We start from the raw sequence: 23,973 nt of genomic DNA on the forward strand, positions 1-23,973 counted from the left end.
TGATTTTAAAAAATTTATGTTTATTTATATGTATGGTATCTGTGTGTGTATGCCACGCCCATTCAGGTAACTGCCAAGCTCAAGAGAGGGTGCTCAGAACCCATGGAGCTAAGTTACAGGTGGTTTTGAGAAGACCAACATAGGGGCTGGGATCTAAACTCAGGTCCCCTGGAAGAGCATCAAATGCTCTTAACTGAGCCCTTACCCGCCTTTGAAATATTAGATTTTACGACAACTGGGCCAAGAACTACTTTTGGGCAATGAGGTCTAACATTCGTCGACTTTAATTTTGTAAGTATTTATAAGCCGTATTAAACATGATAATTCTACACAACTTTTCTTCGCAGAAATACTTTTAAGCTTTAAAAATGTCAGAAAATACTAAATTTTTATAATCCAATGGAAGTAATATTTAAAATTTAAATACTACAATTGATAATGTTATATATCTTTTCAGTATTATTGAAGATATTGGGTCATAAATGAAATTAAACTTGATAGAAATTTAATTTGGTTGGTTAGCACAAGAATTACAACCTGGTCATCGGATCCCAGCTCCTTGGGGAGCTGAAGATATGTGCTGCCAGGAAGTGGGCGGAATCAACGACGAAGGTCCTCTTTTCTGTAAATGCACGGGTGGGGAAAAGACTTTATATCCTGGGTCTAAGTCGATCAGAGTCATGTGAAACTGCACTATGTGCGCCTGACCTGGCTGTGTGCCTTGATTTCACTGTTCTCACTAGGCAGTTGTTAGGCTCTTTTGTTGGTGAGCACTTGCAACATGCCTGCTTTACAGATAGCATCTGGCAAGATTTTGGAGATAATGTATGAAGACGGTGTCTATGTCTTGGGAAATTTCATAGAGGGTACCATGGTGTGACACAAAAATTCAAAACTATTATAGCATGGAAATGACTCAAAACTGCTGATAAAGGCACAGATTAAGAATGATAAAAATAGCTGGGGGTGGGGTGGGGTGGGATGGCAGTGGTGCACACCTTTAACTCCAGCCTAGGGAGGCAGAAGCATGCAAATCTCCAAATTGGAGGCCAGCCTGATCTACAGGGCAACTTCTGGGAGAGCCAGGGCTACACGGAGAAAACCTGGCTCACAAACCGCCCCCCAAATCCCGAAATCCGAAAAACCAAACAACAAAACAAAACATTAAATAATGAAAATAGTGATGAAATAGAAAAAAAAACCTTCTAAAGATTTATTTCTTTTACGTGTGTGAATGTTTTGCCTGCATGCATGTCTTTGTACCATGAGTGTGCCTGCTGCAGCAGAGGTCAGAGTTACAGGTGGCTGAGAACTGCACATGGGCACTGGGAAATAAACCCAGGTTTCTGCATGAACAAATGTTCTTTGACACTGAGCCATCTGCCCAGCATGAAGAGAACATTTGAGAACTCCTGTAAAATACCAGCTATAGCTTTTCTACAGGGATTTTAATAAGCAGGCTGCACTTCAGAGAGTAACAAAAGTTTCACGTAAAGCAGCAGAAGGCATGTATTTAGGAAGCCCCCAGAAGTGTATGTAAAACGTGAGGTCACCGGAGGAAATGATCCTGGGACAAGGAGGGAAGGCCTGCATCCGCTTCGGATGGCATGCTAAGTTGTTTGTTTGAGCTTTCATCTGTAGGGAGTGAAGAGTACCTGAGAAACTCTTACCAGGAAAATAATATCATCTTGTTCATGCTTTAGAGCAGCTCTGTGATGGCAGAGAAGACAACAAACTTGCGCGTACCCAAGGCAGGAAGGTTAGTATGGCTATTGCCATGGTCTGGATCATGGAATGAGGAGGAGTTGAGGTAATAAGGGCGGGGTGGAGGGAATCAGGAGACTTTTAGTCAGTAGTAGAAACTGGAGCCAAAAAAAAATGCAAAGGGCAAAAACAGGAAAGCCAGGGCCAGTGCTGAAACTGCTGAAGTCCATCAACAGACATAGGAAACCAAGGAGAGCCTGGCAGGAAAGGAGACAACGTCCTGGGGACATGGAGTGAACCTCATTTACTTATATTTGCTTACTAATATTAATAAGTCCTAAGATAATATTATATCATATATCATATCATATAGCCATATATCAGTATTTATGTACTTCTAAGGTTTTAAGGATCCACTTGGTGCTCAATAGGTAAGATGCATTGTGTAGAGTTTTAGGACTTACATGTCCTAAGGACTTACATGTCTAAGCAATATATAGTCTAGTCAGAAAGACACATAGACACATACATATATACTAATAATGGTATCTGGGGCATATTGTTGACAGCAAGATCTTGTAATATACTTAAAAAAAAAACCCCAAATACTATAATAATAGAGAGACTAGAGAGATTTTTCTTTCTAGGAAGATAAAGACAACTCTGTAGAGAAGATGCAGTTGAATCGGTCTTATATTGACAGATACGATGTTATTAACAATAATGTAGTGTTTAGAAGATTTCTAACAGTCCTGCACTCAGTATTTATGTTATACAAGTTATTCTTTACAAGGAGCCAGTCTGCAGAGCCAGATTTGCTGTCTAACCTGATCTGGAAACTTTCCTTATGGGATAAAAAATGTGCCTCAAATTTCCTAGGCAATTAGTAGGGAAACAGGTATTGAAATCCAGAACTATTTGACTTAAGCACTGGACCCAGTGTTTCTATGCCCAATGCTGCACTGACTCTCCTAGAATGGATAATGTTCTCTAGGAGGCTGGCAGGGAGGGCAAAAGGCTCTAAGTAGAGAGGTCAACATTTGCAGAGGCATTTAGTCTTGAAAAGCCAGAGTGCTTCTGAGGAAAGAGACGGGCAGTGTCCTAGGGAGAGGGAGAGCAGAAGGAAATGAAACGAAGCACCATTGGTCAACAGCTTTGCATGGCTATTTCACTGAGTTCCTAAAATGTTTCTGAGGAAGGCATGCCACTGTGAACATCAGTATGAAATTTCAAAATAAACTCCAAGTGCATAATTACACATGTTAATCCAAAGCCTTAGTTTTCAAATCATTATCTCATAGTAATAATATATGCACATGTTAATTTTTATCATGATTGTTTATCAGTTATAATATAAGAACATGGCTAATATGTGCCATGGATCTTGGAATTAGGAAATTACTTTTAATCTTATAGGAAACTGTTTCAGCCAGTTGCTAACAATGTAAGGAAGACTAGAGGAATAGATAGGTATTGAAAAATGAAAGATTATTATTGATCATTTGCTCAAGAGGTTTGGTTGTGAAGGGAGAAAAGACCTCTCTCATTTGATTTTATAATGATTTTACATACTTTTAAAGAATTTACTACAATGAAAAGATAGACTGTATAGCACATACTAAGCCCATCTTCTGAATTTTATTTGTCTTCCCAGAGAATAACCTCCTGTAAAAATCCCCTAGCATGCAGACTGATGCTCACACAACCATGATGAAGATGCTCACCACCTAATTTGTGGCTAATAAAATAACTATTTTGTTATGTAACTGTAAAAGAAAGCTGATAACACTTCACCTAGGTCTTCTTGGAAACCAGAATAAAAGATATGAGAAGTAATTTCAACACTTAGGTTTTATAAATGACATGTTGTACTTAAACTGATCACCACATTGGTAGCATTCCACTAAAAAGATTTTGTTTGTGGTTAAATGTGCAAAATAAAAATGATAAAAGTTTGTTTAATAGCTAAAACTACCCATTTTACTAATTATCTGAGACACAATCTTTTCACACCCTGGTATACAAAAGATCTTTCTTTTAAAACACAACAATGCTAACTGTCAAGATAAATATTGACATCTTCAACATTTTTTGAAAACTAACTGGTCTCAAGGAACCATTATTTTAGGAATTTTAGTCACATAGCAATGGAGTGTTTACACATAAACTTTGAAATTTAAAATCATTTGTAGACTGTACGAACAGAAGTAAATCATAACTTCACAAGTTGCTGTGATTTACAATACAATTTATATATCACAGCATTCTTAGTTAATGCACATTGCAAATCATTAGGTGGACAGTTTCTGACTGAATTTGTACCCAATCTTAAAACAGATAATGCACAGAACTTAGTCAAAGGCTCCCAGGTACATTGTCAGTAAAGATTAGAGTGTGAGACCCCCGAATCGTTCCACAACGGCCTTGCCTAGATTCACCTGAGTCTGGGTTATCAATTTTAATATAGTTGTAGAGATGTTGGGAAAATGGCTGAGATGATTTATTTCATCCAGGAAGTAAAAGGGAGTAACAATCCTTGGGTATACAACTTAATATTGAAAACTGAAAAATAAAAAGATGAAGGAAAGAAACTGTGTTGGCAACTAGAGGTGATAAAGTTTGTGGATGTTGATGTGACGCTGTTAACCATAAAAAAGCTTAGGACGGCAAGCTGTATTCCATAAACTTTCCTCAGAAAATGCTGCTACAATGTTCAAGTTCCATAAATTAATAACGGACATCTTTGCTTGGGAAATTGTTAACATTCTGTGCACTGTTGTAAGGACTGACTGATTATGCAGCTTTGTTTAAATTTTAATAAAAATGCAAAGAACTGTCAAAATAAACAAATATAATTATGCACCCTGAAAGCTGCATTGCATACTTCTAAAGACAATTAATTTCTCTGTACTGGGTTCAGTGCAGCTAGAGGCCTCAGTGAACAAGGTTATAGATCTCAACTCTAGGACCTGACAGTGAGGCTTCGTGTGTGCAGAAGCTGGTAACTTGACTGGCCCTCCTCTTTGCAAATACCACTGAGGAAGGATTTAAGCACCACAGAATCCATGAACTGGTCAAGGGCATTTAGCATATACAACTTGTCCCAAATATTATAGAAACAATAAGGGCCAAGCAAATGATTTTTTGATATCAAAAAAAGGATGTGAAATGTAAGTTCGAAAAGTTAATTTTGGTTACTTTTTCCTTAGAAAAAATATAGTGTACTTACTAGTTTGTATATTAGTAAGTATACAAACAAGAAAAATCTACATATTGTTCAGTTTCCCAAGGAAAGTTTCTTTTTTTCTAATGTTTCATGCCTTTAACACCAGGGCTGGATCATTTACTTACTTCTGAACCTTCTCACTGGCTGCTTGGGAGGCCTCCACAGCACACTGAAGCTGTAATTCCATGTCTGCGTGCTCAGTCAGAGCCTGCTGAAGTTGGGTAGCCAGTTCTTCATTCTGTTGTTGAGTGATGGAAACAACACTCTCTCTGTTTTTTAAGGCTTCTTCATAGGTACTAAGGGCATGGTTAAACTGATCCTTCAAGTTTTCTTCTTGAGACAAGGATTTGTGCAAACTGAGAAAATATAAAAATACAAATGTAAATAACGTAGGCTGAAAGTTCAATGATTTGTTTAGTTAAAAAAAACCTCCATTTGAAACCCCTCTTCTAAAAATCAATATAGAACACTTAAATGTAAATAGCTTTTATAACATATTATTATAATTGATCATTGTTCTGTAACTCTGCTACTAGGCCAGAAGCTACACAGACAACTACTTATCTATGCTATCAAAGCACACAGAAAGATGCTGTAAAATGTTAATTTAATTATGTCAGTGTAAATATTACATTCAATTTTCTTTTAAAGAAATAGCACAGAACTAGAAAATAAAGTATCTCTAGGTAAATAAATGTATAATAACCTGACTGCAAAGACGGGAGAGGAGAATGGCCATCAGTTTAGGAGATCCAGGGCCTATAGAAGCACCGAGAATGAACGAGCTTTGTTCACCAGCCTTACACACAGACCCTTCCACTTGCCACAGTGGAAATATGAATGAGGTAAAATCACCAGTCAAATGATATGTATCTATTTTTATGGTTAACGAATCTTATGATAAATACGTTTACTCATTAAGTGATATGGAGAAAGAGCATATAAATTAAGACAAAATGAGTGCAGAGGAAAATGCAGACAAGTAGAATCCTAAAATGCTAAAGGTCAGATCTTTGATATGTCATTACACCCACCACCTGAGGTTATTTTGAAATGGCACCAAGCACCTCATTCAATTAAATAAAGACATTTTGAAAATATAAATATTTAATAAGGGAAATTTAAAATCCACATAGGAGATGTTCTTTTTTATTAAATAAAATCATTCTGGTATATGAATACAAAGGAAATGTCGACAGAAGTGTTGGAAGTACAACCACTGAGCCATATAACACAAGTTGATAATATGAATGAAAGCAATATAATTCTTAAAGCCGCCAAAAGCTATTTGAAGAACTTCAGTACTTGCCTATTACTGGTCTGATGCTTCACCTAAAACTGTTCAGATGAAAGTGATTATAAATCTTTTCTTTTCAAGTTCCAGAAAAGCCTTTACAGTGTCCTCAATGTGGGGTAGGTATCTCACAGAAACTAAGACAGTTAACATATCAAAAGAAATCATTTCAGGATTTAAATTAATCCCCAACAATAGAGAATGTTGCTAAACTCTGGTCAGTTGGTTATCCCGCGTAAAATTAGAGTGATGTGCACAGAGATATGTGATTGGACCCTTTACATCCCAGCTCAAAGAGGCTACTTATTATTCAGGCTGCCTTCCAAAGACTCACTTTCCATCAGGATGTTACCAAGCTACAGTTTAGAGTATCAAACAGTAGTAGCTGAAGTGATTTTTTAAAAAAGTACTTTTATTATTTTACAGTACAGTCTCTACCCACCTCCAGGTCCACCCTTCCACAGTTCTTCAACCCATTCCTCTGTCCCACCCCCTGTCTCCAAGAGGAGGTCACCCCCACCCCCACCCCCACTCTCCAGGCCTCCCCACTCCCTGGGGTCTCAGGCTTTTGGAGACTGTTGGTCTTCCTCTGGGGTCACCTTCCTCCTCAGTTTCTTCCAGCCTTTCCCTAATTCAACCACAGGGGTCCCCGGCTTCTGTCATTGGTTGGGTGGTAAGTGTCTGCTCTGTCTCAGTCAGCTACCTCTGGGAAGACAGCCATGTTTGGCTCCTGACTGCATGCACACCATAGCATCAGTAACAGTGTCAGGCTTGGAGCCTCCCCTCGAGATAGAACCCAAGTTGGGTCAGTCATTGGATTGTCTTTAAGTGGTATCACTTAATATCCTTCAGTGGCATCTCATACACTGTGGAAAAAAAATACCTAAAGATAACAAATTATATATCTTAATTCACTAAACCTGCAAACAACCTTTTCGAATAGCCTTATTTACTGTATTTGTTTTATGAATAAAGAAATTGAAACAAGAGGCAAGGAATTTAAATAATCCCATTCCCCAGCAGAGGCTGCATTGGAACCCACAGCCCCACTCCTAGCTCCTGTGTTTGAACACTTACTCTGTGCTTGCTCTTCATTGTCTGGCTTTTCTATCTTTAACCAGTTTCTTTTTTTTTTATTGTATATTTTATATACATTTCAGATGTTATCCCTTTCTCCTTTACCCCCACCCACCCAAACCCCCTATCCTATCCCGCTTCTCCCGATTCGATGAGAATGTGGCCCCACTCACCCACCCACCCATTCACTCCCACCTCCCCACCCTCGAATTCCCCTACACTGGGGTGTCCAGCCTTTACGGGACCAAGGATCTTCTCTCCCATCCACCCCTACATATACAGGTGGAGCCATGGGTCCCTCCTATGTGCTCCCAGGCTGGTGGATTAGACTCTGGGAGCTCTGTTCATCCAGTTTCTTAAACAGAAAGCTTTTCCTGCCCACGGCATTTGCACTACTTTCCCTCTGTGACAAACTCTTACTCATTGGGGAGGTTTCAGTATAAACTCTTCGTCCACAGACAAACCTTTGAGACTTTCCAAACTTAAATTTTTTATTGTTAGTTCTTTGGTAACTTCATCCAGCATATGAAGTATTCTGGTTACTCTCCCCCACACCTTCTCTTATCTTCTTCTCTTATCAACCCAATTTTCGCCATTCTCAGATGCAAGACTTTGAATTTGGTTTAATCAGGGCCACCTGGTGGAATCTCCTGTAGGAATACAATGGAAAGCAAAGACTTCTCTCTGTGAATCTATCAGTAGGAGACAGTTCTGAGTGAGTGGCCAGCAGCCACCCTTGTGCAGGTCCTGAGCAGTCACCTGCCTTTGTTGGGAGGTTGTAATTATAAAGTTATTTGGCATTTGGCAGTAGAGCATTTCTCAGCTCTTTTTTTATTCTCTGGCCTTTACATTTGTTCTCCCTCCTCTTTTGCAATGCCCCTTGAACCTAGGAGGGGATGGTATTAGACGCCCAGTTTAGGGCTGCACACTCAGCTGACACCTATTCCTGTACGTGTGTAGCCCTGTCTCTGTAAGTGCCACAGTTCACTGGAAAGACTTTCTCTGATAAAGGTTGTAGTTACCTATGTGTATAAGTGTGCTTGTGCACACAGACAATTTAGAAGGCAGTTTGAGCATATGTCGGTGTAGCTAAACAACAGAATTAAATTCATGATTCCTGTGAGTACAAGACTCACGTAGCCACTATGGAAATCTGTGGGAATTTCTCAAAAGCTAAAAATAGAACTGCTACACGGTTATTCCTCTGCTGGACATATACCCTGCCCCCAATTATTTTTTAAATGTATTTCATTATTATTATTTTTTACTTACTCACTTTACATCCCACTCACTGTGCCCTTCCCAGTCACCTCTTCCCACAATCCTTCCCCCATATCCCTATCCTTTCTTCTCTGTGTGGGTGTAACCCCCATAATTTATAGTCTACTATGGAAATACTTTTTCATACATATTTATTGCTACTGTATTCATAATAACTAAGAATGGAATGAGTCAAGTTGTTCATCAGTTGATGTGTGGATAATGAAAATGTGGTACATATACCCAAGGGATAGGATTGGCGGGTAAGTGGATGAAACTGGGAAAAAATTATACTGAGTGAGGTAGCCCAGGAACAGGAATAAATAATGCCATATGTGTCCCTTTGTTTGCATCTCTCATTTTGTGTGCTCAACTTAAAGAGTTCCTATAGACACGAGCGTCTAGAAAGAAGCTATTGGGAGAAGGAGACTTTAAGGGAGAGGGTTATAGGTCATAGGTGTTATGAACGTAGAGGGTGTAATACTGGGAGTGGAGAGGTTTACACAGGGAGAAGGTGGCAGGACAGGAAACACTAGGGGCCAGGTTAATGAAAAGGAAAGTTATATGAAAAAGCCACGTGGAAGCTACTCTCTTATAATTATATATGGCTCTTGTCATTTTTTTTTTGTTGGCCCACATGACTATGTAAGACCCTATAGCTGAGTATACCGCCCACCCTGATTGTATGACATAGAAAAATGAAGCCAGAACTAAGCTAGAAGAATCTTCTTTGCTAGAAAGCTTGTACAGTGTAGGAAGGCACTGTGTAGTCAGCTGAGGAGAAAGAAGGGGCACATCAATGAACCCCACTGATCATAGACTAATAGTCCATTGTTAATTGTATGGTGATTTTTAAGTAAACGTTTATTGTAAGGTTTATTTTATTTTATAGGAACTACGTATTTATTAAGAACTTAAAAGTTAAAGGAAATTTTCCTATATCAACCCACAATAGGGAGAGTAAAAAGTAAAGTATGGAGACCACACTGTCAGCATATGGACATTTACAAGCATCGGCACTGCCCTTCTTGTCTCACAGTGCCTACCCTACATGGACACCAGGACCCCGCTGGCTAACTTTCCTCAGGGAACCCTATTGCATGAATCTCCTTTAAGATGATTCATTTCGAGACTCATTTGTCAGCACAGCAGAAGCGTTACAACATAATGAGCCTTAAACAGTATGGGAATAAACTCAGTTATAGTAAAAAGAAATGTTCGAGAAGCAGAAGAGTCACTGAATTACAGAAATTCAAAGCACATGACCAATGTCAGAATTGTAACCATTTCCTGTTTGCTATGAAGGTAATGAGATACAATAAATAAAATTTCAAGTCACATTTCAATTTTGAAATTACATAATCCTAGTGATTTAATGTTCTCAAATATATATAAAAAATGAGACTTTAAACCATTACTAAGTAATAGTGATAGTTAATCTCAACTGTCAACTTCTTAGGACCTAGAATTTAGTAGAAGACAAACTTCAGGGTTTGTCTGCAAAGGTTTTCCAGGAAAATTTAACAGAGGTAGAAAGACTTGCCTAAGTGGCATGCAATAGACTGTGTGTGTGTGTGTGTGTGTGTGTGTTGGCATACACATGGCTCAGATTCTTGCTGTGTTTTAGGCTGGCCTAGAGCTTGCTATACAGTCCAGGTTGTCTTTGAACTTGCAGTCTACTCAGGCCTGGGATTTATAGTCATGTGCTACTAAACCTGGTTTAGATCCCCCTTTCTGTAATCCCTTCTCTCTCTGTTTAGATGTTTCCTGGTTGTCTCCTATCCAGAGCCCTAGATTTTCCTGGACTCTGACTGTGTACTGCTTTCATTTAAAGCACTTGAGTATGATCAATTCTACACCCACACAACAGCATGCATTTCTGTGCAGTATATGTATGTTCTACTCAACCGGTCTGCTTCCTGCTTGTCGAACTCAACTGTAAAGTCACACCTGGGGTCAGCTGAAGTGCTTGTGCATTTGCATGTTTTAATTTACACCATATTTTGATGCTACTTTTCTGATGTCTACTCTTTTCCCCATGGTGTATTATTCAAGTCCCAAGGGGCACATTTCTCTCATCTCTCTATAATCAGCACTTAACTCTCAGTTTATGCTTCATTTACCTTGCAATAATTGCTTAATAAATAGTGTAACCTATATAAACTGTTTAATTGGATAAATAATTTGGATTTATAATTTAGAGGTATGGTAATATAGACTAGAATTCTTTTGTTTAAGCCTTTGTGCAAATGCATGCACAGTATGTGCGTATATGTATGGTGTGTGTGTGTGTGTGTGTTCACCTGCACTGATGCCATGGCATGTGTGTAGAGGTCAGAGGACAACATCAAAGGACTGTCCTCACTGGAAGCACTTTGTTTGAGATGGTCCTTGTGTCATTCACCACTGTATGAGAGACCAGCTGTGCTCTGCTTCTGAAACTGCTGGAGGAGCACTTGTGTGCTCTGCACTGCATCCGCCTCCCTGAGGCTCTGGAGACTCTAACCCAGATCTTGAGCATGCATAGCTAGTACCTCACCCACTGAATCACTTCCTCGGTGCAACAAGTACTTCTGCCTAGGAGTAGTTTTGTCCCCCAAAGTCATTTTGAAGTATCTAAAGACATTTTTGATTGTTAAAACCATAGCCTCCTTAGAAAATTGATTAGTAGAAGAAGCACCAGAAGAAATGATGCTGAACAGTGAAGCACAGCTCCTGCCAACAGTTATGCAGTCTACTACTTCAAGGATTCTCAGTGTGATGCAATGGAATGATGCAGGCATGTACTGTACGAAAGACGGAGGGTAAGTTTTAGTCTTGTCTACTGTGTGACCTTTGGAGAACGGTTTCCTCTCTGATTTACCTTCTTTAACTCAAAAACCCTGGGGAAAATCTCATCAGTTCAAAGGAGAATCAAATACAGTGATCTTTAAGGGTAAAAATTCTTAGCACAAGTCCTGGCCAAGAAAGGCATTCTTCCCTGTGAACCCTTTATGATTTATATCTAATTGACTTCATACAGCACATTATGCAATACCCAGCTATTTTGTAAACACTGTTGAAAACAAGTGCCTGTTGCTACAGGTTTTTCATGAATTGGGAGAAATAATCCAGTTTCCTCAACCTTTATTCAGCTACTGATAACATCCTTCAATCATTCTTTGAAAAAAAAAAAAAAAGAGGCAGGCCTGGCTTGTTTTACAGAGTAAATAAAGCCAAAGCAAACTGTGAAAAACAAAAGTATGTGCTGCCTTGTGGGAAGGGGTGTCTGCCTTTACTGGTTAATTGCATTGGTTAATTTACTAAGACCATTTCAAGAAAACTGTGGTGTATTTTCCCTATTTTTGAGAAAATTAGCTTGAACCCTAATAGGCTTCAATTCTGAATAACACACAGAGGGAAGAAAATCTACTCAGCATGGCTAAGCTTGTGGACCAGAGGTTTTCTGAGTTAACAAGCCATCTGATGAGGTCACTGTTGTTTCCTCTTTGTTGCACACAATTTATTTTAAAGAAACAAATTAAAATTATCTCAGAGAGAATATTGCTATAATGTAATGCAATATAACATAATTATAATGTCATAATGTCTAAAATAATACCATTAATACTCTCAACTAGACAAAACAACCAAATGGTACAAAATGACTCAACATTATTGAACACCATAATATATCTAACACTCACAGATGTGCAGAGCAGCAAGACATACATTATTTTCCAGTGCCCACAGAACATAGGCCATGACACACAATATCCTGGGTCACAAAACAAATTTCAGAAATTCAACAGAATTAAAGCCATGTGCAGTTTATTCTTCAACAAAAAAAGAAACCAAACCCGACATTATTAACAGAAAGTTAATATTACTCTAGGGTCTACTGATTAATTATTTAAAATTTCCTTTATTTTTATTTTAGATGTATGGGTGTTTCTGCTGGCATATATGTAAACTACATGTATGTGGACCACATACATGCAGTGTCTGTGGAGGCAGAAAAGGCACGTGGTCCCCTGGCACTGGAGCTGTAGATGTTGTGAGCTGCTGTGGAGGTGCTGGGAATGGAAGTGAGGTTCTCTGGAGGAACAGCCAGTGCTAGTCTTGAACTATCTCTGAACTGAACCACTCAGCTATCTCTCGTTAGGCTTTAAATGTTAACAGAAAAACTATCAAACGCATGGCAACTGCACAGTATATTTCTAAATAACCTCTGAGTGAAACAGGAATCTCCAAGAGAATTTCAGAAGACAGAGAAGTTCATGATAGCAAGAGCGCAGCACAGACTTTTGTGGAACATGGGTAAAGCTGGGAGCCAAAGCATTAAATTCACACACTAGGAACACGGAACACATTAACTCAGCACTCCAGCTTTCCCACTAGGAACACGGAACACATTAACTCAGCACTCCAGCCTTCCTCCTGAAGAACCGTAAAACAGTAAAACAAACGCAAAGTAGAAGCAAACAATGGCAGCACAAACAAGGCAGAGAGAAGATACCTATCCTTGTTGTCAGGAGCTGCAGCGACTCTCACTACTAGTCTTGTAGATGCGAAAAGATAAGAGATTAATTAGTAAGAACAAAGACATACACCACACATAAAATAGCAACTTCAGAGAAGTAGCACATTTCTCTAAGAATATTTGTCTTTCTTTTTTTGCCATTCAATTACTTTGAGAATAATGAGATCTCCCACCTCTGGAAATTTCAAGTATTTAAGGCAATGTTTTTAGTCATAGTTATATCATTTAAACTATATCCAGAATTCATTAATTCAGATTGTCCACCTGAAACAGTACTCCCTTTGTAACCATCATTTCACCTTCTGCTTCTGAATTCAGGTTTTATGATTCCACATGTAAGCAGTGTACTACCCGCTTGTGTCTAGCTGACTTCACCTGTCACAATGTCCTCCACATTCATCCACGCTGTCATCAATGATACGAGAAGCCTTTTACAAGGCAGAACACTATTCTACTGCAGAAGCACACCACGTGTTTTAATCTATCTGCCCACTGACGGTTATTTCCTCTTTCTTGTTACCTCCATGTTGCTATATATGCCACAGTGGCTATAAATTATAATCCCAGCCTCCAACAAGATCTGAGAGGTGGCTCTCTACATCCCCACCAACAGCTGAGAGCTTTACTCTTTTTTTTGGAAATTAATAGCTATCCAAGCCATCATTTACCAACAGAGTTAGCATTTATAAGACACAGCAGATTACATATTCCCCTCAAGCTTAAGTGAAACACACTGTAGCAAATTAAAAAAAAAAAACAAAAAAAAAAAAAACACCAGTCATTAGATATACTATTAAGCCACTATGGGATTAAACTAAAATTAATATACAATCATGGCTAGAAAAATATTTGGAAGTTAGACAACAAAACTCTAAATTTATACTGGCCAAAGAAAGTAAGTGAAAACACACGAATTGCCAAAACTCGTGGGATACAGAAAAGTAGGGACATATATAAGAAAGTAAGAAAGGATGCTGAGGCGCTAGCCCAGGTAGGCTAGAGAGAAGAGATCATCAACACGTGCCTAGAGATAAGCCACGTAAGGAATCTGGTCGTGATTTAGAAAAATGAAATGCTCACTGAAAGATTTTAAACAGGAGCTAATGGACTTGCTTTAAGATTTGCTTTAGTTATGGAGTCTTCTACAGAGCTAACAGTGTTCCTGTCCCTCATTAGACATCATGCCTCCCGCACAGGTAAGCTTTGACTTTTTCTTCTGAATGGGACAGCTTCTCGATCTCAGCTGGATGACATGGGAATATGCTAGAGTCCAAATCTACAAAACAGAATAAAGTTCAGGAACTCATTTTTAGTTACTTGAACTGGGATGTCTATGAAGAATTTTATTGTTACATATCAGAATTCAGATTTACTAACTTCTCCAGATATGACAGTTTTGCATAAAAGAGGATTTATTTAGGACTTAGTTAGAAAAGTCTTATTTAGAATCAAGCTCTATGGTTGCTGCATTTGCATGAAATTTCATTTCAAGGTGCTGCAATCTGTTCTGTGCCCAGTGTGTTACTGAATTTGCTAAACATCAGGACACTTTTCAAGCCTTATCTTGCTACCTCTCTGAAGCCAATTCTCTCTGGAAATGCATTCTTTCCCTGCTTTGCAATTCAATTCATTCTGGTTTCTGTTTACTTTCCCAAAGCTTCTCAAGTCTCCTCAAGAGCGGTCCTTCTCCTTGCCCTTTGACTGCTGGTGCCTTCTGCAGCCATCTCGCTCTGCTCCCTCCTATCAGCCCACTCTCAGCCCTTCAGTTAATCATCGATACCAGGCAAATTCCTCTCAGTCGCAGCTGGCTGCACTGAGCACCAGGTCTGTACAACACCTTGAAGATACTGCCAACTGACTACTCTGTAAACACTGACCACACAGTGTCTGGATGTGATCTCACAGTCTCACGTCAGACCCTTTGTCCTTCAAACTCCAAACAGATGTATCATCTTTAATATGTATCTCTGGAGTTACAATCTAGTCAATTATGCTGATTTATACTTAAATCCCCCCCTTCATCTTTCAGTTTCTTTCCATTCTCATTGCTGCTACCTTTACACTGAAAATCTGTATTATTTTTGTAAGCGGATCGCTGTAATAGTCTTCCTGTTCCTTACCTTGGGTGAGTTTTCTAAAGCACAGACAGAAAGCTCACTCCTTAGCTCATCTGTCATCATGCAACTGTTTACCCATAAAACTTCAGTCAGGACGAATATCTTTCAATTTCCTTAGCATCCTGACCCCCCTCCTGCCTACACATTCTCCACATCTCACCCTGTATATACATTTCCTTAAGAAGGCTAAATAAAGGGCTGGAAGGATGGTTCCATGGTGTAAAGTGCTTACTTTCCCACCAAGGATCTGGAATTTGGATTCCAGCATCTGCATTGTGGGGCCATAGGCGACTCTCTCCTGTGTCTCACACTGAATAGACAGTATGCATCAGGAAAAATTCTCCAAAACAACCCCCTTTAACCATTTGATACTAATTTACTACTTAGAAAGTGCTTTTCAGTCAATATCTGTAGAGTATTCCTTACCCCAGCTCACACAGTTCTTAATGTTTGTGTCTTAATGACTCATAAGAATCTTCGCGAAGAGTCCAAGCCCTTCTCTAGGGGTACAGTAAACATTTAGTAAGCAGTGTGGGCTATGGCTTGGTTTCTTTGTGAGCACTAAGAGTAATCAAGAGCCTAAGATTTAAAAGGTGAAACGAAATGAAGAAAAGTCAGCACTGAAGCCCCTTAGGAGCCAGCCTACCTGGGATGGCTCTGCGTGCACGCGGGGCATCTCCGCCTGATCGCAGAAGTTTCCCTGCAGAGCGGAGTACAAGGGCTCTGGAGGCCTGCCTGTGGCTCAGTGAACATTTGCTTGTTGTGAAATAAGTTTTCAAGGAGCAATTCATGGATATTTATTGAACAACTATACAAACACAAGTATAATATATAATAGTCACTAAAACAGACAAAAATATAATCTCTTAGGTTTATTTTTATTTTATTTTTTGGGTGCTAGGGACTGATTCCAGAGCCCTCTTAATGCTGTGTGCCTCACTGGGATACACCCACAACCTGTATCTTACAGAAGCTTGATTCATCATTTGTCTGTAGTTCTCAGCTGAATGCTTACTAAACGTAAGCTCACATTTCTTAAGGGCTGTGCTCAATCAGAATCAGTCTGTATTTTCTTGTGTGTTGGTGGCCGTCCTAAGGAGACGTGGCATGCGTGGCAGAAGTCATACATGAGAGATAAGGGAGGGCTTAGACCTGATTCTCCCTGTGGGGAGGCAGCTGCTTTTCTCCCGTTTTCCTTTATTTCTCTGATTTTTTATAACATTTTCACAGAAGTTTATATAATGATCAAAATACTAGCTAGTGAAATTGAATGCCAGTCTCTTTCCAACAGATCAGTTAATGAAAAGAAACAATCATATATTATACGTTAATGTAATACTATTATATATTATAAATGTACCTATGGTAATTACAAAAACCTGTTAGTCATTCATACCTGACTGGTCTTTAATTTTAGCAAATAGCATACAAGTTTGAAACTAAGAACCTGACAACACCCAATCTTCCCTCAATCTTCTCCCTCCCTATTTTAGGGATTATAGAGATAAAAGTAAGGCTATTGTTTCTTCTGGAGCTGAAGTATCAGGCAAAGCAATCCACTGAGGTTTCTTCAAAGGGAAACACTTGCATATCACCAGACTGATAACACTAAAACACGATTTACGACACATTCGGAATCATCAGAATTCTTTTTAAAAATCTAGCTGATAATCAAGATGAGTGCCATTTACTTCTGTTTGGCTCTCCAGGGAATCCTGTTTACTCTGCTTTAAAATGTATCTGAGTCATTTGGTTATATGCCTTTTTTTAATTAGCCCGAAGGAAGCAATCACTGGAGAAAAAGCGGAAATCAATTCTGATCCGATATTGATAGCTACTGTGCTGTAAACTGTGTGTCCTTTCTAATTAAATGTAAACATGTTCAGTTCTAAAGTCCAGCAGCAATGACAACAGTCACTAGGAAGGATTGCTTAAGCACTGCTCAACTGATTTGCCTGGCCTGTATTTCTTCCAGAGCTGTGCTTGTGCAATCATTGGTGAGGTGAATGCCGGTTGGAACTGGCTTTTTTTTTTTTTTTTTTTTTTTTTTGTCCATCTTCAGAGAAAAGGTTTGACAAGAATGTAGAGCACTCTGTAATACTTAAAGTTACTTATTAACTCTGTCCTTCTGATAGCTAATCAATGGCATTGCAGAGAGTCAAATTTGGTGCACTAAACTGCCCCCTTGCATAAAGCCAAGTCTTGGTAAATATTTAATGGCTGTAAAGGTGTTTTGCTAGTTATCAAGCTGATATGCTAAAGGACTCTTAAAAGCTACTTTATCTTTCCTTCCCCTCCATAAATAATTTGCTCAGCAATACAGTGTGTAGGTGTAAAAGCATTCAGATTATTTTATTTTTAGTATCCTATTCAGAAAAAGACCACATGAAAATTCATATAAAAGGGTGTTCATTGTAATTATATATAACAAAATCAAAGAAACATAAAAGGAACAAAAAAAGTATCCAACTTTTCTTCTTGGTAGAATGCCAGTCCCAAATTATAAAACAACCCAGGCCCTTCCACTTTCCTGAAAACCACACCAGGCTTGTTGAAAACCCGCTGTCCAGCTGTTCTCATGGACTGCAATGTGCTCTGGAAAGCTGGGAGACACCAAACTTTTTGTTTTTATTCTACATGGGGAGGTTGAGTTTTCGATCATTATAGTTTAAATAAGCTTCCAAACTTTGTGCCCCTTATTTTAATGACTCTAGTTGGTGAGGCAGAAGAAAATTGGAAATTTCACTTGTTAAATAAGAATAAATTTTATCAGTTTAAATATTATTAGACTACTTTTCAATTGAGCAGATTTTTTTTTTTAGAAATATGGCTAATTTCTTTAAATATATACTCACTCACATCAGACTAACATATTTTTAAAGGATATTTAATACAATTACCAAAAATGCTGATCTAAATTTTAATGGCCTAACTATAGAAAGTAGAAAAATTATCTTCCTAAGTATTAAAAAAGAACTGGTAATTTAGAGTAGCATATTGAGTTGATAACCTTGCAAGATATATGCTACATCAGAAGGGTTAAAATGGGGCTGGAGAGTTGGCTTGGCACTGCTCCTTGCAGAGGACTTGAGTTCAATTCCTAGCACCCACTGGTTGGTTCAGAATCATCCATAATTCCAGCTCCAGGGGATCTGACAAGCTTTTCTGGCCTACACTAGCACCAGGCATGCTCAGGTGCACAGACCCATATGCAGGCAAAACATCCATATTTAAAAGAGAAAGAAAAAGAAAGAAGAGAAAAGAGAAGAAAGAAGAGAAAAGAGAAGAAAGAGAGAGAAAGAGAGGGAGGGGAAGGGGGAGGGGGAGGGGGAGGGGAGGGGGGGAGGGGAGGGGGAGGGGGAGGGAGAGGGAGAGGGAGAGGGAGAGGGAGAGGGAGAGGGAGAGGGAGAGGGAGAGGGAGAGGGAGAGGGAGAGGGAGAGGGAGAGGGAGAGGGAGAGGGAGAGGGAGAGGGAGAGGGAGAGGGAGAGGGGGAGGGGGAGGGGGAGGGGGAGAGGGAGGGGGAGAGGGAGAGGGAGAGGGAGAGGGAGAGGGAGAGGGAGAGGGAGAGGGAGGAGAGGAGAACGCATGAAGAGAGGCCTACAACTGAAAACAAAAATGTGTTAGAATAAATAGGTTACATTTCAGAATGAAAAAACATTAGAAAAGTCCTGGATTTGAGGTGACAACAGCAAACTTTGCAATGGTGACTGATCTGTTTATTTTACTTTATGGTGGCTTAGAGAAAGGCACCAATATGCATGCCTTTGCTTGATATGGCAGGTGTCTTTTCCATGTGTATGGAAGAGAGACGCCTTCATATTATCAGAGATGCACGAAGTTAACTTTGAAGGCATTATTGAAAGTTCAAGTACTGTGAATTTTTCCTAAGATCTCACAAAAGGATCATTTAAAGGTAATATACTCATTAATAAATCAAAGAATTATGCACCAAAATTTAGAAAGGACTATGTTATACATTTTTGCAAATTGCATTTCTAGTTTGTGTTTCTTAAAGACATGTCTATGTTGACTTTTATCTCTAAATGTTATAAAATATAAATGTATGTGTGTTTACTTCTTAAATGCTGTACAGTGATGATGGTCCTATAAGAACTAAAGGCAGGCCAGCAGGTACATGTTTAAGCTTCAATCTAAAATAGCCATGAAAGCCAGCTGGAGTAAGTTCAGAATATGGTCAGGTTGCACAAGCAACCAATTAACCATGAATGGAAAAATATGAACTGAGTATCCGGCCACTGAAATAGATGAACACCTTAACAGGAAATTAAAAATGTTTTTTTTTTTTTTTTTTTCAGGCTATGTGTCACAATTGCACATGTGTGCAAAGACAAGGACAAACTGTATTAGGGATATTTTACCAACAAGTTGCGTTCTGAAACTGGACAATATGGCATGATGCTCTATGTGATTTGGTTCTATATCGTCTCTAGTATGTTTCCTCTCAGAAACTGGCTGCGGGAATCACAAAAAACCAGGAGTACCTAACCCAGACTGAATGGGGATCACAGAGGACTTGAAGGAAGACACAAATGTCTTAGCTGAGGGCGACAGTCAGAATTCATCAAGGAGAAGTAGGGCAGGTAAACAAGAGCAGTTTGTGCATGTTGTCCTGGAGGGGAGAGAAGTCTACTGCTGTCATTTATCTTTCACAGTCTTACAAATTTGTCTAGTTCTAAGATACTTTAAATCAGTGGTTCTCCACCTATGGGTTTGACCTCTTTGGGGTCACATAAAAGATATCTGCATATCAGATATTTACATTAAGATTCATAATAGTAGCAAATTACAGTTATAAAGTAGCAACAAAATAATTTACGGTTGGGGTCACCACAACATGAGGAACTAACTGCATTAAAGGGTTGCAGCATTAGGAAGGGTGAGAACCACTGCTTTAGATTCTTAGAAAGTAGGCAAGGGAGAGATTTCTGAGACACAGAAGTGCCCTCATTTCTGTGCCCCCCCCCCAAAAAATTCCCATATTGTAGTTGCTGGGAAGTCATTGGAAGACACAAAATGTCTGGCTGAGGACATGAAATTCCCACCTGTTCAGGGAATATTTAGAACAGGCTTTTCTACCTGCTTCCTGCCGGATACTATGCTAGGTATTGGCGTTGGGGACAGAATGAAACAGATGAATAGGAACATGAGAATATAGTTGACCCAGCTTTAGCAAAGACCCACGTGGCTGGTGCAGGGTGGACCTAGAGGCCCTGTCCTCTCACCAGCACTCTACTCTATATTCAGGTGCCGACACAAATACTTGAATATCAACAAAATACATTTGTTAATCTATAAATATATTCCAATGTTACACAAAAGTAAAAAAAATTATTGTAATTTTCAAGAAGTTCTAAAATTACTTATAAAGTGTCTGCTAAAAATGTCAAATATCAATGTTTTTCAAACAATTTTATATCCCTTTGAGAGAAACTGTTAGGATAAGCTGAAGTTTTCTGGTATTAACAAAAAACATGAAACTACAACATGAGATTTTTGTTGTCTTTTAATATCTCTACCTGTTTTGGTAATTATTTGCTATAAGGAATTTATACTCTGGGGTGAAAAAACACAAATACTACACATTGCTTCAAAATGGCAAACCAATCTAAAAGACATATTTAATTTAAATACAGCAGGAAATTTAATATAATTTGGGGAAGATTGATTGACCTTATAATATCTCATTGTAGTAAAAAAGGTTAGGTTATTTCAATAAACAAAACTTAATTTCCTTTATGTGAGAAATCCAGGTATAAAATGCTTGTTTGGCTTTAGCGGAGGGCCTACAATTATTTTGTTTTGAGCTAAGCCACAATCCAGTACGAGAATAAACTATGGGCAGATGCCATCGAGGAACACTTATTTAGCTTGTGAAATATGTATATAGTCTTGCTTACTACTGAAGAAAATATGTTATTTGCTAGGCTGAATATGGAAATAATATAACAGGAATTGAGTTTGGTCGGACAAATAGCTAAAAACTGGTATACCTCTTACTTATTGTATTGTTTGTTCTTGTAACCAGTATGAGCTCACAAATGACTAACATTATGATATAGAAGATATGGAGATTCCTAACAATCTCATCAGCTTTCTTAGTTTCTGTAGTTTATTGAAATACATTGAGTAAGAATATTATAAGTGATGAATTTATTCTACTGAAAATTACATAAAAGTAAAATAAATTCAGTTTTGTAAACACAAATTTTGAGCTGTTGAATTGCTGACATAATGAAATAGGATTTCAATGAGATTGTGGGATTTTCATCAAGTAATACAAACTTCTAAAAATTCATGAATAATAAGGTTTCACTGTGTCATACTGTAAGAATGATCACACGTTAACATGTGCTGAAGGGAAGGATTTCTGCCTGAAGAAACTTAGAAGCTACTTCTAGTATTAACAAATGCAAAGGACCAGTAAATATTGAAAAGGAACATGAAGGTTTGTAGTCAAAACCTTGATTCGTCTATTAAATATTTATGTGATTTGTTCAATACATATAAGAGAGATAATAATTTATTATCTGTCTATTATTATTAATAATGTTGTAGTTTTTCAAACAGGGTTTGTCTGTGTACCCCTGGCTGTCCGAAGTCACTTTATAGATGAGGCTGCCCTCAAATTCAGAGATCTGCCTGCTCTACTTCCCAGGTGCTGGTACTTTTATTTCACACAGCTATGGGAGGAAAATTAAATCAGAATATGAAGCAAGTCAGCCAGAAGCAGAGTGCTAGATGAGAGTCAGCTAACACTGTCATTACCCTGCTCTGTGGATTCCTTAGACAGCACTGACAGTGTGGGCTTAAGATCCACTCCAAAGCTTAAATGAACGTTGGCTTTAGAGAAGACCAAACGTGGGGAGCGTGCTGAAGCCTGTACTCTGGCTGAAGGAAGGGACCTGTGAGCATGGCCACAGTTCAGGTCAGGAGCACGTGGATCAGGAGCAGAGCCAGGCAACAGTCAGAAGGATCTGCTTTCATGGGCAAGTAGGCATTGATCTTGGGGCAGCTGGATGACACACTGTGAAAATACCTCAAACTGTTTACTCTAGGTCATGGATAACTAGACTCACATTGCAGATTCTGATGAACTGCAGTTTGCAAACCTCAGAAGATCAAGTAGAGTCCCTCTGAAGTAAGACTGCACATATCACAAACTTAAAATACTTATGATTCTGGCCAGATAAAAGACCCCAAATTTAAATTTGGAGTCTGGAAAAAGAAAATGGAAATGTTATTAAATGATGTGGAAAAAATAGGTGCCATTGAATAGCCAAGATAATTTCAATAATTTAATTATGATTTTGTACATGTAAGGAACACTGCTTTGATTAATTTGGCAACACTAACAAACCATGTCACTTTGTCTAACCCTATTCCACTTTTCTAAATATGATTCTAAATGTGTAAGTAGTAAAAAATGGTAAATATTGTATTTTAGTAAATATTGTATTGTCTTTGGACAATACAATTTGTCAATGGTAAATATTGTATTGTCTTTGGATTCTCCTCTGGATATTTATATCTGTTATATGTAATGTGTACAATAATCCCCCAGTTATAATCATTTCCTCTAAAGAATGATTAATGGTGGAACCTACAGGAAACCAGCAACTACTTCCTTTTTCACTTAAATAATTTAAATTAAGGCATTTGTGCTATTAATTGCCTAATAAGAGATAAGTCCTTATCATTTTCATATATAAGAGACAGAAAACATAGACAATAATACACTAGTCAATCATATTATAAACAAGCTTTTGAAACTTACTGAAGTTGAAAATACACAGTTTTAATGCTGTATGCATGATTTCATAATAAAAACCATCAGATGAAAATCTCCTCTCATTGGTAAATAGAATGTCCATGCTAACGTTTATTTTCCAAGCCATTACTGCTGCTGCTTCTTAATACCACTGCCTGTTTCTGAGAGGCAAGCCCTTAGAAGGCCATTGAGCCTAAAATACCTAAGGACTAAGGCTTATGGAAGAGAGAATGAACATCCTGCTACTTGACATTAATCACATTAACGCAGAGCACCTAGCAGACGGCCCTGGCATTACTCCTACCTGGAAGACACTGAAACCAGAGCATGGGGTTTTAAAGTTAATGGAACTGAAACACTCTATGTCAACTTGATAATATGCCCCTAAGTTATTGTTCATGGATGGTGCTGTTTCTGTGTTTAGTTAAGAGTTAAAGTACGGGCAGTAATTCCCTATTTTCACAATATTCTTTCTGACAATAAAGATAACAACTATGAGAGCAGTTTTTAGCTGGTTAAACCTGATGTACTGGTTTTGTTCATAAAAAGAATTCGTGACAATTAATGAAATGGATCTATTAAAGACAGTCTTCCAAAGCAGCGCAGCTGCCACACCTACAAATGAACTCTTCATGACCTACGTTATGCAGAAAGAACTGTAGTAACTTGCACTAAAATCTGTTACTCACAAAAGCTTCCAACCAAATGAAAGCATTCCTCAGAAGGGGAGACGATGCTTCACGTGGAGGATACACCACGCAGCACCTTTCCCGGAGCTTTCAGCTGCTCTTATGTTTACTTCCGCAACACATGCTTTTCTACCAAATTGAAGTTTACTACGTGCAAATCTCCATTTAAAATCATTTGAAAAGATAAGTATCACTTGTCTTAATTCCAGACTTCATATTTTGTTTTTTCAGCTCCAACGAAAAGAGAGATTGCTGAGTTGTTGTCTTCATTTCTCATTCTTAATGGTAAAGCCA

The 23,973-nt window shown here is 38.5% G+C and overlaps 1 protein-coding gene across 4 annotated transcripts in view; it reads right to left on the reverse strand.

The window, feature by feature from the left end:
* Window positions 1–23,973, reverse strand: part of Mipol1 (mirror-image polydactyly 1) — a 281,225-nt gene that overhangs the window by 51,650 nt on the left and 205,602 nt on the right. For 3 of the 4 annotated variants that reach the window (XM_076941854.1, XM_076941855.1, XM_076941856.1), the window contains one exon: window positions 5,056–5,286. In XM_076941854.1, the coding sequence (XP_076797969.1) occupies window positions 5,056–5,286 (231 nt within the window). Of the gene's footprint in view, window positions 1–5,051; window positions 5,287–23,973 lie in introns of those variants that run through there. The other variant, XM_034514064.2, reaches the window with a different exon arrangement.

This window comes from Arvicanthis niloticus, chromosome 11, assembly GCF_011762505.2.
Source record: "Arvicanthis niloticus isolate mArvNil1 chromosome 11, mArvNil1.pat.X, whole genome shotgun sequence".
In the NCBI taxonomy this organism is placed as follows: Eukaryota; Metazoa; Chordata; class Mammalia; order Rodentia; family Muridae; genus Arvicanthis; species Arvicanthis niloticus.